The sequence below is a fragment of the Panthera uncia genome, chromosome F2 (genome assembly GCF_023721935.1).
Source record: "Panthera uncia isolate 11264 chromosome F2, Puncia_PCG_1.0, whole genome shotgun sequence".
Classification (NCBI taxonomy): domain Eukaryota; kingdom Metazoa; phylum Chordata; class Mammalia; order Carnivora; family Felidae; genus Panthera; species Panthera uncia.
Window position 1 is genome coordinate 49,580,506 of NC_064812.1, and position 16,575 is coordinate 49,597,080.

Sequence of the window (16,575 nt, forward strand, 5' to 3'; positions counted from 1 at the left end):
GGCTGTACCACAGTATTTCTACCTTACATCCAGGTAGGGGTTAAGTAATAATCTACTGCATTCTGGGAGGTGTGATATTTAAGAAAACAGCTGCTATTGTAGATCACAGCCAAGAATGCTAGAGCAAGGGTTGGAGACCTGAACAAAAATAAATCTAGGAATTGTAGTTCATCCACATAGTTCAAATATTCTAAAAGCCAGGGTACCAGTAGTAGGGGTAAAAAAAGAATTAATATCTCAGGAAAGTAGAGATTAATCTGGTGAGGGTCTGCTGTAAACAGAAATTGAAGCAGGAACTATGTAAATTCACTTGTCATTCAGCTCTAAGTTCTAGAAGTGGTTTTGATCATTAAACAAGTGAACATAATAGAGGCAATCAGATAATAGAGGATAATAGACAATAAAGAAATTCACATATCCTGTATGATAATAAACATTGAGTCCAAAGAGTTCTGAGTTTATTTAAGGTTGAAATAAAAGGTGGGTGGGTGGAAATAATATGAAGTACAGCAGAACAAAGGAATTACATAATAAACATTTGAAGGACAAAAAGGAAAATGAGTGAAAAAATTGTGTTACCTTTTTCTACCACTACTATTATAAAACTATTATTACAAATCCTATTTCTGCAAAGGAAAAAAATACATACATACCAATATGTTAACTGTAAAGTGTTTCTAGTTGGTTAGCTTGTATGGTATTTTTATTTTACATATTCTTAACTATTTTTTTCAACAAACACACTGCTTAGAAAAATAGGAAAAATAGTTACGTCATTGAGAAGCTGTAAAATTTGATCATCTATTTTCTGAAGTTTCATGTCATTATTAAAATTGTTTTCATGATTAACTTTCTCCGGCTCAGAAGATGGACACACAGATATAAAGGATGTCAAACCAGTATCTGTTGGTGATGCAAACTGATCCAAGGGAACTATCTCATCGATGGGTGGTGTTACCACTGGCATACTATCAATTATCTATGATACAGAAACAAACCAAAATCTTTTAAATTTATATTATTAGTCAAAATTTGAAGTTATCTTTTATATTAAAAAAAAAAAACAATACCATACCTCATCTTCACTTATATTTAGTGGAGAATCTGAAGAAAATAAGTTATCCAAAAGACCTTCTAAGCACTGTAGGCGTGATGAATTTATTTTTGACAAATTTACTGGCTCACCAAATATGTTCTTGCAATCTAGGATTCTAAGCTGTGGCAACGTCTGGAGCAGAATTGCTCTGTACCCTTGGAAACAACATATTCAAAGTGAAAAGTCAGGCATTAAAAAGTTAGTTATTTCTAGAATACAGTAAATTTATCAGCTACCAGATATATCTAAATGATAAAATTAGTCCTGGAATGCAACAAATAAACTTGTAATAAAAGCTCCTTGGTCCTTCTCTAATATGTAATCATTAAATACAAAACAAACAAACAGTACCCACCACCCATCCCACAAAATCCTCCTGGTGAAGATCAGAAAGTTAAAAATCACCATTGCTGGATTTATCTTTCATAAAATTGCTTTAAAGTTATATCTGCATGATACCAGTAACAGTTTATTCTTTTTTTTTTAACTTGTTTTTTTATTTTTTTAAATTTACATGCAAATTAGTTAGCACATAGTACAACAATGATTTCAGGAGTAGATTCCTTAGTGCCCCTTACCCATTTAGCCATCTCCCCTCCCACAACCCCTCCCGTAACCCTCAGTTTGTTCTCCACATTTATAAGTCTCTTATGCTTTGTCTCCCTCCCTGTTTTTATATTATTTTTGTTTCCCTTCCCTTATGTTCATCTGTTTTGTCTCTTAAAGTCTTCATATGAATGAAGTCCTATGATTTTTGTCTTTCTCTGACTAATTTCACTTAGCATAATACCCTCCAGTTCCATCCACATAGTTGCAAATGGCAAGATGTCATTCTTTTTGACTGCCAAGTAATACTCCATTGTATATATATATATATATATATATATATATATATATATATATATATATATATACACACCACATTTTCTTTATGCATTCATCCATCAGTGGACATTTGGGCTCTTTCCATCCTTTGGCTATTGTTGATAGTGCTGCTATAAACATGGGGGTGCATGTGTCCCTTCAAAACAGCACACCTGTATCCCTTGGATAAATGCCTAGTAGTGCAATTGCTGGGTCGTAGGGTAGTTCTATTTTTAGTTTTTTGAGGAACTTCCATACTGTTTTCCAGAGTGGCTACACCAGCTTGCATTCCCAAGTAACAGTTTATTCTGAACAGAAAGCCAAACATGTCTTTTATTTGTAATATGATTAGTATAAATATAAATCAGGTAATGTGGGTAACAACCAGAAATCCAGAATTTTGCTAATGAAGCCTCAAGCATTAGTACAATTAAACATCCCCAACTGTCCCCCTTAAATTACATATAACTAAGATTAAGATAGGCAATGTATCAACTATTCAAGAATATGTTTATTTTCCCTAAGTACAATTAAATATGAGAAATCTGATAAATCACCATTAATTTGTGTTTTGGCTAAAAGAAACACTTTAATTTTACTTAACCATAATTTTAAACAAAGGGCAATGAAATGGTTGGGAAAACTCCAAAATAAAGAAGGAGGTCTGGCAAATTAATACTAGAAATTTTGAAGGGAGATTAAGTAATTTTAGTAATAAGTATCCCTTCAATTCTAGGGGGATGGCAATCATGTTATAGTACCTCATCAAATAAAGTGAAAAACAAAGGTTCAAACTGTAGTAACTAGAGACTCTTAAGACAAACTGTTAAGAAAAAATCCAACTTGGGTAAGTAGAGAAAAAATAAAGTTGTTTTAGCAATAAGGTTTCCTTTCAAGAAAAGAAAACTGAAGTTCACTATCCTGATTGTTAGGGAGACTCTATATTATATCGCCTGAGGAAAATAGTTAATCTCAAATCTATTATATTCTTGTCTGAAGTAAAATTATCAAAACAGGTTTCCATTCTGGGAAAAGCCTTCATACAGTTGCATATTAATAACAGAATGAAGCCAACTCTATAGCCAACTTCTACCCAAGCAGATCTTTAGAATATATATTCATATTCTACATTTGTCATCTTATTGCTTGGTTAAGCAACTTGAGATTAGTGAGTTCTAGAAACTGCAGTCTGGTCTGCTTTGTATTTGCCAGCTTTCAGGGATTCTGAATTAGCTCAAATGGCATTTCAGCAGTGTCTTCTATATATTATATTCAGTTTAAGCTTTCTTTCTTACAAAAATCATTTATTTATTAATTATTTAACACATTCACAGATAAAATTTAAAAAGTATACAGGAGGGACGCCTGGGTGGCTCAGTCGGTTAAGCGTCCGACTTCAGCTCAGGTCATGATCTCTTGGTCCGTGAGTTCGAGCCCCGTGTCGGGCTCTGTGCTGACAGCTCAGAGCCTGGCGCCTGTTTCAGATTCTGTGTCTCCCTCTCTCTGACCCTCCCCTGTTCATGCTCTGTCTCTCCCTGTCTCAAAAATAAATAAAACGTTAAAAAAAAAATTAAAAAAAAAAAAAAAAGAAAAAAAAAAGAAAAAGTATACAGGAAAAAATTTTCCTAACATTTCCTGATTTGCAGCTACCCTTTCCACTATTTCTGCATTTCCTGACCTCCAGCTACTTAATACCGGAGTTAGCCATTATTACCAGTTTTTGGTGTAGCCTTCTAGATATTTTACATATATACTCAGCAAATACACACGTTACCCTTTGCGTACAAATGGCAACCTATTATTTGCAATGTTTTGTAATCGGCTTGCTTTTCTTTCTCTTAACAGTATATCTTGGAGATAAGTGCATACCAGTAGCTAAAGATTCTGTTTTTTATTTTTTTATGCCTGCACAGCATTATACTGTAAGAATATAACATAACATAATTTAATTTTGAGGCATTCACTTATCAAGCATAAAGCTGTTTATATAGAATTACTTATCTGTTCATCCTGTGTTCTTTTAATGGCAATTTGTCTTAAAAATTATTTGCGATTATGGTTTTTTCCAAACATGTAATAAAAAGTTGCAAAGCTTAAGACAAATAAAAGGAGGTCATCAACACCAGTTGCTGGAAATAAAGGATCTTTGAATATTAACTATTACAAAAAGTATTAAATTAATTGCTCATACCTGGTACACGACAGACAGGGTTATCTTCTCCATTTGTCTCCAAAATGAGATTAGTCAAGAAGTGCAATCCTACCATACACTGAAGTAAGTGATGGATACTATCTATACAATTACTATGTAAGTCAATATATCTGAGTTTATGTTTAATTCCATGAAGGGGGATCAAACCTGGAGTACGGGGGGAAAAAAAACAAATTTTTTGATACCACCAAAGTCATTTTTCCAAGAACTAATTAAAAAATAATTTTTACATGGGTTAGATATTGAGACAAAGGAGCAGCATTAATAAGACTCTGCATATAGCTACAGCTAATAAATAAGGTATCCGTAAAGTCAATTTTTGTTTTGAAGGAACACAGGTTTAGCATCTCTTTGAGGCCCTAGCCTGGAGGTCTCTGGTTTTCTTCAAACACAACAATGTACCTCCCAAGGCCAATGTTATGTACTTCTATGAGAAGCATAAAGGCATGACTTAAGGCTCTCGATCAATACATATTTTTGATTAGTAGACATAAGCAAACACTGCAATATCCTTCAATTTTGTTGGTTTGAGCATAAAATACAAATAGCACCCCTTTGATTTCGTTCCCTGGTACTAATTCTTACATGAGTGCACCTAGAGCATGGTAATGTTAGGAACTAGGTTTGTAGCAGAGGCGACTGCTGCCTGGTACCATTCTCATTGACCAGCCTCGGACTTGAGCTGCAGCTGTGATGAATGCGGCCATGTACACTGCCAGTGTCTCCCCGGAGCACTTCATGTTTCTCTTTTCTTGCCTCAGAGCTCCCTTCAAAATGGAGCTTTTGAGCAAAGGTGCAGCCTGGAAATGTAAGGGAGTTAAAACCTCCAGGGATATTCCCAACAGAAGGGGGACTGTCAGTGGATGAATGCCCTAGTCTCCCTTCTTTTGGAAAGACCATTCAGAGGTGTACTCTATATTGTTCCTCCTGAGGTCTTATATACAATTTTGCTTGGTTTAGTACTCTCCATATATAAATTCAACTTTACCCACCTTTTTTTTTCCCTTCAATTTCTTCAACCTGACTGGTATACTCTTCTCTTCTCCATCTTTATTGGGCTAATTTCTACTTCTGTTCCTTACAGGGTTGCCTCTTTTGTTCACAGTCCTCATCACTGACTTCAACTCATCCCTCATGTCCTCAGAAAAGTCTTCTCTGACAACTCTCTACAAGATCAGATTTTCTCTCATGCGTTCTTGTAAGTACTCAGCATTTCTTCTTAATTTCCTGTGACGTTTCTAAGTCCTTGTTCCACGTTACTGGTTCTTCCTCTCATGTTTTAACTTTATGTTCCTCTTACTTTTCAATTTTAAAGGCTCATTCCTGGTCTGCCTTCTCTATTCATATGCTTTCCAGGATGTCCTACAGTTTCATGGTTACAAATACCATTGATGTGCCAAATCTACAACTCCAACTATGATTCCCAATCTCTAAACTGCACGTTATACAAATACATAAACACGTATGTCTAATAGGGTTCTCAAATTTAAGACAGAATCCTTACGTCTCACCCCCTCAACTCTGGTTTTTCCCCCAATCTTTCCCACACAGTACCATCATCCGCCTGTAACTACAGAAAAAACTCACAGCTGATTACCTTTGATTCCTTTTTTCTTCATTTCCTTATCTCAATCCATCAGCAAATCCTATGAACTCTACCCCCAAAATATATCCATTTGCTCCTCTACACTATTTCCACCTTAGTCCGAGTCTCTCCTAACCAATCACTTGACTTCCACTCCTATCCTTCTAACATTCATTCTTACTCAGCAACCAAAGTGATCCTTTATTTTTTTTAATTTTTTTTTAATGTTTATTTATTTTTGAGACAGAGAGAGACAGAGCATGAATGGGGGAGGGGCAGAGAGAGAGACAAAGAATCGGAAGCAGGCTCCAGGCTCTGAGCCATCAGCCCAGAGCCTGACACAGGGCTTGAACTCACGAACCGTGAGATCGCAACCTGAGCTGAAGTCAGACGCTCAACCGACTGAGCCACCCAGGCGCCCCCAAAGCGATCCTTTAAAAGCACATATATCACTTACTTGTTTAAAGCCCTCCTATGGCTTCCTATTGCACCTAGAATAATATGCAAACTTTTACCCTGAGTATGAAGCTGTGATCTGGCCTTTGCCTACTTTCTCATCTGTTTTCTTAGCACATTAACCCCTCATTACTATGCTCTAGCACATTACCCTTCTTTCTGTTCTTTTATCAGGACAGGCTTGAAGGTGAGGTGCCTTACTGTTTTTGCATGCTCTTATATAAAGTGCCTTTATTTATTGAACACATAAAATATTATCATTCTAAGAATTATCCATTAGAACTTACATGGTTTCCTATATTTTCTTCATACTCCTTATTACAATCTGATATGAAGTCACTAAAACACACTCTTTTTAGGTATACATATCAATGTATTCTAACAAGCATATACAGTTGTATAACCACTACTATAATAAGATGCAGAACATTTCCATCCCTCCAATCAACATGTCTCTGTTCCCATTTTCAACCCCTGGCAACTAATGATCTAATTTCTGCCACTAAAACTTGCCTTTGTCAGAATGCCATATAAATGAAATCATACAGTGCAACCTTCTGTGTCTTACTCCCTGCACTTAGCCTATTTCTTTTTAGATTTATCCATATGACTGCATGTATCAATAGTTCATTCCTTTTTGCTCCCAAGCATATTCCATCATGTGGATGAATCACAATTTGTTTATTATTTGTTTATTGTTTACTAAGTGGTAAACGTATAGACTGTTTCCAGTTTGGGGAGATTATAAAGAATCATATAAACATCATTATATAAACAGCTATATAATCATATAAACATTCATGTACAGGGTTTTGAATAGACATGTTTTCATTTCTCTTAGGTAAATACCTAGAAGGACTGCATGATTATATGGTGAGTGTATGTTTAAGATTATAAGAAACCTTCAAACTGCTTTCCAAAATAGTTGTATCATTTCAGTTCTCCCCATAGTGTATGCAAGTTCTAGCTGCTGTACAATCTCACCAGTCTTTTGTACTGTAAGTTTTTAAAACTATCTATTCTAGCAGGTATGAAGTAGATCTGATTACAATTGTAATTTGCATTTTCTTAATCACTAAGGATGCTAAATATATACATATATTTTTCATGTGCTTATTTGCCATTTGGATATCCTCTTGGGGAAGCGTCTGCTCAAATCTTTTGCTTATTTTCAAGGGGTTGACATAATCATATTTTTTGTTTTTCTTCCTCACTACAATGTAAGCCCTATGACCAGAACCTAATCTATTTGTTGTTGTTGTTTTTCATCACTATAGAACAGTATGTGATATAGTGATCGTCAATAAATATTTGTTGAGTGAATGAACGAGCAAATCTTATCCAAGAGTCACATTCTTCAGATAAGGAAACTGCATCCAAATAGTAATAATATACTTTGCTCAACAGCATGTAGCAGTGACAAAGCTAGGGTTAATACTCAATTCTAATATTTTCACATCTTTGGGAAAAAACGTTTATTTTTTAATTTTTTTTTTTTTTTGGAGAGAGAAAAAGAGCAAGCAGGAGAGAGGGGCAGTGGGAGAAAGAGGGAATCTCAAGTAGGCTTCATGCCCAACCCAGGGTTCTATCTCAAGACCCTGGGATCATGACCTGAGGCGAAACCAAGAGTGGGATGTTCAACTGACTGAGCCATTCAGGCATCCCAGGGAAAAAAGGTTTTAAAAAATTAAAGTATTCTTGAGGCACCTGGGTGGCTCAGTTGATTAATCGTCCAGCTTCAGGTTAGGTCATGACACAGTTCGTGGGTTTGAGCCATGTATCAGGCTCTATGCTGATAGTGCAGAGCCTGGAGCCTGCTTTGGATTTTGTCTCCCTCTCTCCCTGCCCCTCCCCCCACTCGTACTCAGTCTCTCTCTCTCTTTCAAAAATAAATAAACATTAAAAAATTAAAATATTCTTGCCATTCCAGCTTAATGGTAGGGTTCTCTTTAATTTTCTGTATATGAACTACCTGGCATAGGGCAGTATTTTTGTAGTACTGGGAGAAAAATAAACACATGAATAAAATTGTTTCAAATACTGATAGAATTGTGAAGATAATTAGAAGAAATCCGCCAGTTCTAACAGATAATTCTAAGAATAATCATGAAACTTTGTTCATTTTATCAGTGTATCACTTTACTCAATTAAAAATAGGTAACAATGTTTAACTTTGTAGACATGCTAAAAGTCAAAAAGAAAAAAAATTATTTGATCTTCAATTCGCAATAGCCTTTAGAATGCTGTATACCCATATGGCCCAATATCTTAGCACTAGCCACATACGGCTTTTTAAAATTAAGTTAAAATTAAATTGCAAATTTAGTTCCTCACTGCACTAGCCACATTTTAAGTGTTCCAAAAGGATACATCTGGCAATTAGTTGTCATACCACACAGCATAGATATATAATATTTTCATCATTGTAAAAAGTTCTATTATAACCATTCTTCTTTATATGATAGTATATTACTTATTTACGATTAAAACATTATTATTCTCCCAAACTAAGTCTTTCCCATCCAAGTTTTTTCTGTTGCCGAGCACCCTAGTTTATGTTCCTATTTTTTTATTTTAGCTGTAGCTTTGGCACCAAAAAAAAAGAATTATGACTGAAGTACACTCTCTAGATGATATTTTGGTCAAAAATGGGATTATTCAGTTTTCAGCATGCTGAGCTCAGCCTAATTCATCACGTGTAGCAAACATTCAGCATTATAGAAAATATAAGATTATCTACTTACCACTAAGATCATTGATGTGGTTATAAGATAAATTCAATCTAGTCAGATTAATTAGTGTTTCAAGTCCTAAAATAAAATAAAATAAAATAAAGCCTTTAAGGAATTAAAATAATTATTTAGAGCTACACAGTATTGCTATTTCAGACAGTTTGAAGCAAATCCAGTCAGATAGCAGTGAAATCAATTTTATTGGCATTTTACAAAATACTTAAAAAACTGATAACTTTTCTTGAAGAAAACTCTTTATGTAGTAAAAGTTAGGCTCAGTTTTCAAAGGTTTATATTTTATTCCATTCTTTTGGGAAGAAGAAAAGCATTTAAATCATCTTTTTTATGCAAAGTATCACATGAAAATCACTTACAAACCTTCTATTCTTGTGATCATATTGCAGGACAAATTTAAAGTGCATAGTTTTGTCAGTGTATTTAGCCCTTCAATTTGAGTTATTTGATTAGATGACAGATCTAAGTGTTGTAAATTCCAAACATGATCAATGGCTTCAATTTTTGAGATGTTATTGCAATGAAGATTGATGGCATGAAGGGTTGAATCTAAAGATAACTCTGATATGCTACAAGAGAAAATATATGTTATCAAAAATAATTAAGGAACAGATTTTAAAATCATGACCAAATAATTAAAATCAACCAAATACCATGTAGATGATAATTATGTGCTCTACTCATTCTATAATGAAATCCTTCCTACTTATGGTAACATTTTAATATCTCATAAGGTACAGTGCTTCTTACCACTAATCAGTATTTTGGACCATAGAGATAAACAAGAAATCCATTCAACAGAGGCAAGTGACCCTAGGCATTTCTAGCTTCTACATACATCAGCATATAATGAAGGCTGTAATTGTAAAGGCCCTGGAATCATAATACCCCAGTTCAAATCTGCATTCTACCATTTTCTTTTGCTAAATTACTTAAGTGAGTTAACCTCTCTAACCCCCAGTTTCTTCATTTCATTTAACCCTCACAACAATTCTCAGCAACCAGTATTGCAGAGAATACTGAATATCCTCAGTATTCTGAGATACTGAATAAAGATACTGAAGTTTGCAGATATTAAATAAGTTGTCCAAGTTCCTATAGTTATTACCTGAGGCAGTATAAATCCAGATCTGGCACTGGAGTTTATAATCTTGCCTTATTTACCATTTCCGACAGCTATTTAACCAGAAAGTAGTTGGTTTCAAAAGAAACCATTCGTTATTGTTATCTGTAGTGAAAGTCTATTTCTAGTGCTATTTCTAGTGAATTCCATCCTCCCTTCTATAAATTTGGAATGCACCTTCTCTAAATAGAACTCATCTCTTCATTCTCTCAATTACTGCCATTTATTACCAGAACCTTTCCTGAAGATAGTAGTTCCAGGAATAAAAACTACAGTGCACATAGTTCAGAGATGCTGGGTGGAGGAACAGTTGGGAATAGGAACACACAATGTTACAGGCATCTGTTCTATGTTCTGTAGCAGCTACCATAGAGGAAACCTAACTGGTGAAAGTGCAGGTTTAGTACTCAGGGAGTAAAATAAAAAACAAGGGATTCTGGTGTGCTTCCAAATTAGCATCAAGAATTTCAAATTCAAAATTAAAACACAAAAACACTTTAAATATGCCATAAGATCATTCAGCTCCTCCCTTAGAATTCAGACTGAAGCACCTAATAACTCGTGGCAGAAAATTAGCTACTGTCATTTACTGAGGTATCATTTAGTGCCAGGCCTTATGCTATTAACACATGCTCATAATGATGTACATTTATTTTCTGACACATTTTACTTTTTGGAAATTAGTACTTTGCAGATAATGTGGTACAGGAGAAAAAGCAGACCCTGAAATTAGACAGAAATAGGGTTTAAATTTGAACTTAATCACTCACAAGCTGTGTGAAGCTGAAGAGCTGTTTAGATCCTTTAAGCCTCCTGTCACTTATAAAATTGCCCTCTTGCAGAATAATTGTGAGGATTAGTGATAACGTATATAATATGTACACATAAATGGCATTCAGTAAATAACAGCTATTATTAAATATAAATGTAAATATTCCTTTAAAACACATCTCCTTGGGGTCTTGTAGCAAATTCTAGATCAGAATCCAGAACAAGATGGTTTAATTATCAGCAGCAAGGTTCTGCATATGGCAGGGCATGCCACAAAGGAACAGCATGTGCAAAAGCACAGAGAAGCCTACTATGGAACTGCCAGTAGCGCAGTATGGCTAATCATAGAGTAAAATGAAGAAATGGTTAAGAGGGGAGACCGAAAAGGTAGGCAAGGACCAGTCAGTAAAGCAGAACAAAGAACTTAGTATGTCATGCATAAACGGGCTACATGAAAGAGGGAAACGACTAGCTAAATATGATGTTTAGCACTTTCAAAAAGTATATGGATATAGGTATCGTAGTGTTATGCAAAGGAGAAATTAGAATGCAGGTGTAGAGAATTGAGGCAAAACTAATGAAGAGCAGTAAAACTTCGCTCCACAGCTGCTAGAGATACCACGGTGCCACTTTTTGTCAAAGTAAGAGAAGGAGCAGAAAAGACAAGACAGAACCGGAGAATGCTAACAATTACAGAACAAGTAAAAAAAGAATAATTAGAAAAACGAGGAGAACCAGTAAAGGAGGGAGGATGGTTAAAGGCTGGTAGAGTCAGGTCGTAGGGCAGTTTCCAGGTTGCTCAGAAGTCCAAGTGGAAAGGAATAAGGACAATTCGTGGGACGAGGTACTTCAGAGCAATTCTGCAGCTCTAAGGCGGGAGAAAGCCGGACAGCATTTGTGTGTGGTCTGGGTAAAGCTGTGCCGCCTCCGCTGCACCGAGGCAGCCACCTACCCACAACTGCCGTCCGGGGAATGCGCGGGCTGCTTCTGGCTGAGCAGCACCCTTTACCTTCGCAGGCCTTTGTCCATGAAGCACAAGTCCCCGCAGCTGCTGTCGCCGTCCCCATTTTCAACTTCCGCCTCCACCGGCGCCTCCATGGAACCGGCGACGGGAACCTTGATCTTAACCGGCGCCCTGAGCTGGGTCGGAGAGCCCGGAACACGCCTCCTTGGTGAGCGGAAGTCCAGCCCGAGAGGGCGGGGCGATGATCCCCCCACCCGCCCGTCTTCCAACCGACAGCCGGGCACTTTCCCGCCCTTACGGTGCCGCAAAGCGGGAAACCTGATTTTCTTCCCCAAGGGCTTCCCTCCCTTTTACGGTATCTAGGGCGCAACTCTCGAGACTTGCCGTAAAGGGAAACATCATTCCGCGTGGTAGCTGTTGGGGAAAGAATGAGTTTTTCCTTTGAAGCTGTTCTGTATGATTTTTGCGTTTTAGGTGGCTGACTTCTGAAGCCGATTTGATAGCAGTTTGTCTTTACAGAACTAAGTTAGTTGTTCCCCCACCGGCCATTGCACCTACTGTTGTTGATTCAGTCAGTAAACATTTATGGGATGCCTTTACATATGCCAGGCACTTACCTGTGCCATGAGGAATAAGTTGAAACCCATTCTCGTTCCTGGAAGCATTCACAGTTCAATGGAGGAAACAATTGACGTGCAACAGGGTGAGTGCTAGGAATAGCACTGGAGCATTTGTAAAAAATGTATAGAGATGTGGGTAGTGGGAAAGTTTTCTAAACAGTTATTGATGACTGAGCAGAGTCTTACTAGGTCAAAGGGAATTCTGGAAATGAATGACGTTTCAGGTAGCAAAACAATACCAGAAGGTCGAAGAGGCCACCTGGTAGGCTTGCTCTCTAACTCATGGGAATATTTAAAAATGGAGACAAAAGGTATGTCAGCTCTGAACCTGTCACTGTCTTGAACTAAACTCTTTGGTGGTCCCTCATTAGCAGTCAAATAAAAGCCTAACTTTCTAATCTAATATTGAAGATATTTCCAGTCTTAAATGTTAATCGGTCTCCTACTGTTTAGCTATACCTATCACGTTCTAAAATTTGTAGCCACCATTCACTACTTCCTGTTAATCATGTGCTTTGTCATATGTCTGCAGCTCTTTCTAACCAGAAATGGAGGTAGAATCTCTTTAACGGTTCCTCGATTCTGGGCTTGCTTTTGCCTTTTTTTGGAGGGGGGCAATGCATTTAATTCTAGTGCTGGGCAGAAACAAGTTACTCTAGCTAAGGACACACAGCACACAGATACATACATGAGCCCAGAAGTGCTTAGCTGAACCCATCCCAAATTGCAAAATATGGTAGTTAAATGGTAGTTAAATAAAGTGTTTTGTATTAAGCCAGTAAATTCCGGAAATGTGTTATGTAGGATTAGATGATTGATAAGTCACTAATCTCTGAATATCCATTAAAATACAGATTTTCAATGGGGAGGAGTATTATATAGTCTTACCTAATACAAATAACTGATGTAAGAAACAAATTATGTTATGGGTGCCTGGGTGGCTCAGTTGGTTAAGTGTCCAACCTTGGCTCAGGTCATGATCTCACAGTTGTGAAGTCATGGTTGTGGGTTTGAGCCCTGGGAGGGGTTCTGTGCTCACAGTTCAGAGCCTGGAGCCTACTAACGATCCTGTGTCTCCCCTTCTCTCTGCCCCTCTCCCACTCACGCTCTGTCTCTCAAAAATGAATAAGCATTAAAAAAAAAATTAAAAAGAAATAAATTATGTTGTAATGGTATTAAATGTATTGGATCTTTCCTCCAAAATCATGGACATTATAATTAATTAATATATTGATTATGGTCACTGGAGTTAAAAAATCTTAGCACTTAAGAATTGACTTTTTTTTTTTATAAATTTTTTTTTAACGTTTATTTATTTTTGAGACAGAGAGAGAGAGAGCATGAACAGGGAAGGGTCAGAGAAAGAGGGAGACACAGAATCTGAAGCAGGCTCCAGGCTCCAAGCTGTCAGCACAGAACCCGACACAGGGCTCGAACCCACAGACCGTGAGATCATGACCTGAGCCGAAATCGGACGCTTAACTGACTGAGCCACCCAGGCGCCCCAAGAATTGACTTTTTAGGGGCATCTGGGTGGCTCAGTCAGTTTAAGCCTCCAACTTGATTTCGGTTCAGGTTGTGATCTTAGGGTCATGAGAGTGAGCCCTGCCTTTGCTCTGCCCTGGGCATGGAGACTCCTTAAGATTCTCTCTCTCTCCCTCCCTCCCTCCCTCTCGCCCACTCCACTAGAGTGCTTCTGTACGTGTGCGCTCTCTCTCAGTAAAAAAGAATTGACTTTTTAAAATGATAGTTTGATGAACTACTTCTATCGTTTGTCTGGTTGTTATTGTTGTTGTTGTTTAGCACAAATGCTTAGAAACTGCAGTTTTGCTTTGAAATTCTTTATGTGCACACCAAAATTTGTTAACTAAGTTTCTATAGGAGACCTAAGTCCTAAGTTTCAAAGAGCCTATCATTAATATTCTAAATAATATGTAATTAACACTTTTCAATTACTGTAGTCTGTAGTTTTGTATTTTTAAATGGCACTTCAGTTTGTTTTGGACTTGCTTTACATGCTGTCTATAAAGTATTCATGGGGTGGGTGCAAAATGGGCCATATATTTGGAGTCAGTCTTATTAGTGTGAGATCAAGATGAGATAGGCAGTCAGACTGGGCAGCAAGTTAGCATTGTGAGGGAGACAGAATGAATACTGTCTACTCTGGGAATATTTATTTAGAAAGGCTGATGTGGGACGAAGGTGTGTGCAAATGACAAAGCAAGAGGTGAGAATAGAAAGTTAGGCTTGACTCAGATCTTGGAGAACCCGCAACAGTTTGTTTATCAGTTGGCATTTGGTAAAGGAAGGTAGTGATGGATTGATGGTGTGTTGGTTGCAGCAGTTGTCAGAGTGAGGTTGGGAGGAGATGCAAGAACACAAGATAGCAGAGTATTTATTAAGCAGGAGAGTGACAGGACTAGATTTGTGTTTTATAACATTATCTCTAGAGACTGAGTGGAGGTGGTTTGGAGGGAGATTAGAAGTGACTATATAAATTAGGAGGTTGTTGCAGTAAACTGAGTGAGAAAAATGAAGGCCTGGACAAGGGAAGGAATGATGAGGTGAGAACACCTGAGGAGGTGTTAGTAAGTTAGATTTTATAAGTTTTGTTTACTGATTTGGATGTGGGGTATAAGGCAGCTATGGTTTTTTTCTCCTTTTTCTTCATCTTAATAGTTTTTGAATAGCCTTTAGTGTTTTACTGCATTCCTGTGGGATCAAAATGGAATAGTGGTATTATATGCTATAATTTGTATTTGTCTTTTTCTATTCGAATCAATGTAGCACTTTTATGCTAATTTCTCAGATGAGATGCACAATGGCTTTTTAACCAACTAAATATATGTAAACTTAAAGATAAAAACCCAAAGCTTTTAAAATTTTACAATGACTTTCTACATATGGATCTCACTACGGAATATCAGGTCAGTAATGTGGGCCCATAGAATCATCCCCTTTGTGACCTCTGGCCTTGAAAATATTGCATTACTCATGAATTCCAGTTACTTAATTGTATATATCACCCCCTCCAAACACATGCTGTGCTTGTATATCTCTCTTTGTCAACCATTATATACAATATTTTTTAATTTGTATTTTTTTGGTGTGATATTTTATTTATCCAGAATATTTGAAGAGTTAGTTCTCAAAAAATTGAATGTTTTAGATATCCGAATTTCTTTTTTTTCTTAATTTTTAAAAAAATTATTTGTTTATTTTGAAAGAGAGAGAAAGAGAGAGCCTGGGAAAGGGGCAGGAACGAGGGAGAGAGAGAATCCCATGTCTGTTCAGTTCTAACTGAAGTCTTTTTCATTTAGAACTTACTATTGAGATATGACATATTCTAGAGGGCCCTGAAACATCCCAAAAGATTTGTTTTCTCTCCTTATAATGAGAGATGTTAAACTAGTTAGACTTATTTTGTATGCTAAATTACATGGGAAGCACTGTCAAATAAATGATGATAAACTTTCTTAGGTTAGATTATATGGGTGAATACTATTAATATAACTGTTCTAGAATGTATATAAAATTCTTAAAATTTTGATTTGTCCTGGTATAATGAATGTTATCACTTGTACTGCTAATTATTGAAGTACTGTGTGTCATGGAAATAACCACATTTCCTTGTCAAGTCCATTATAATGAGTTCTCATCAGTTCTCTAATGATGAACATTTTTTTAAAAGTCTTTGGTCATTTACAGACAGTTATTGTTTTACTCTGATGCTTTTATAGAAGGTTCCCTGCAAAAGTGCTTCATCCTCGAGATTCATGAAAAGTACTTTTGACAAATATAGGTTTCTGATAAACTTAAGGTCATATAACTCAACTGGGTAAGAATTTCCAGAACTGGTGGGAAAACTGGATTCAAGCAGAACAAGAATTAATAACATGGGACTGAATGAACTGAAGAAGAGGATTATAGTTTTTATGACTTCTTATTTGAAACATTGCTGGTTTTCTAATGTTTGTTTTTTCAGATTTAAGGAAACATTTTCATTTAAGCTGTCTATGACTTACAGCAATTTGGTAAAACATATTTTTGTAAACAAATATGAAGGTTTTATCTTTTTCTCCCTACTTGATCCCTCCAGAATTTGGACACTCTCAGTGAGTTTTCTTATCTTCATGG

The 16,575-nt window shown here is 36.5% G+C and overlaps 1 protein-coding gene across 2 annotated transcripts in view; it reads right to left on the reverse strand.

The window, feature by feature from the left end:
- The window catches only part of LRRCC1 (leucine rich repeat and coiled-coil centrosomal protein 1), a 47,416-nt gene extending 35,379 nt beyond the window's left edge, over window positions 1-12,037 (reverse strand). Inside the window, exons 1-6 of one of the 2 annotated variants that reach the window (XM_049633216.1) lie at window positions 11,864-12,037; window positions 9,324-9,529; window positions 8,958-9,023; window positions 4,152-4,319; window positions 1,076-1,251; window positions 773-979 (exon numbers count right to left, since the gene is read on the reverse strand). In XM_049633216.1, coding sequence (XP_049489173.1) covers window positions 773-979; window positions 1,076-1,251; window positions 4,152-4,319; window positions 8,958-9,023; window positions 9,324-9,529; window positions 11,864-11,952 — 912 coding nt within the window. In that variant the 5' untranslated portion in view covers window positions 11,953-12,037. The remainder of the gene's footprint in view (window positions 1-772; window positions 980-1,075; window positions 1,252-4,151; window positions 4,320-8,957; window positions 9,024-9,323; window positions 9,530-11,863) is intronic. The other variant, XM_049633217.1, reaches the window with a different exon arrangement.
- Window positions 12,038-16,575: the final 4,538 nt, after the last annotated feature.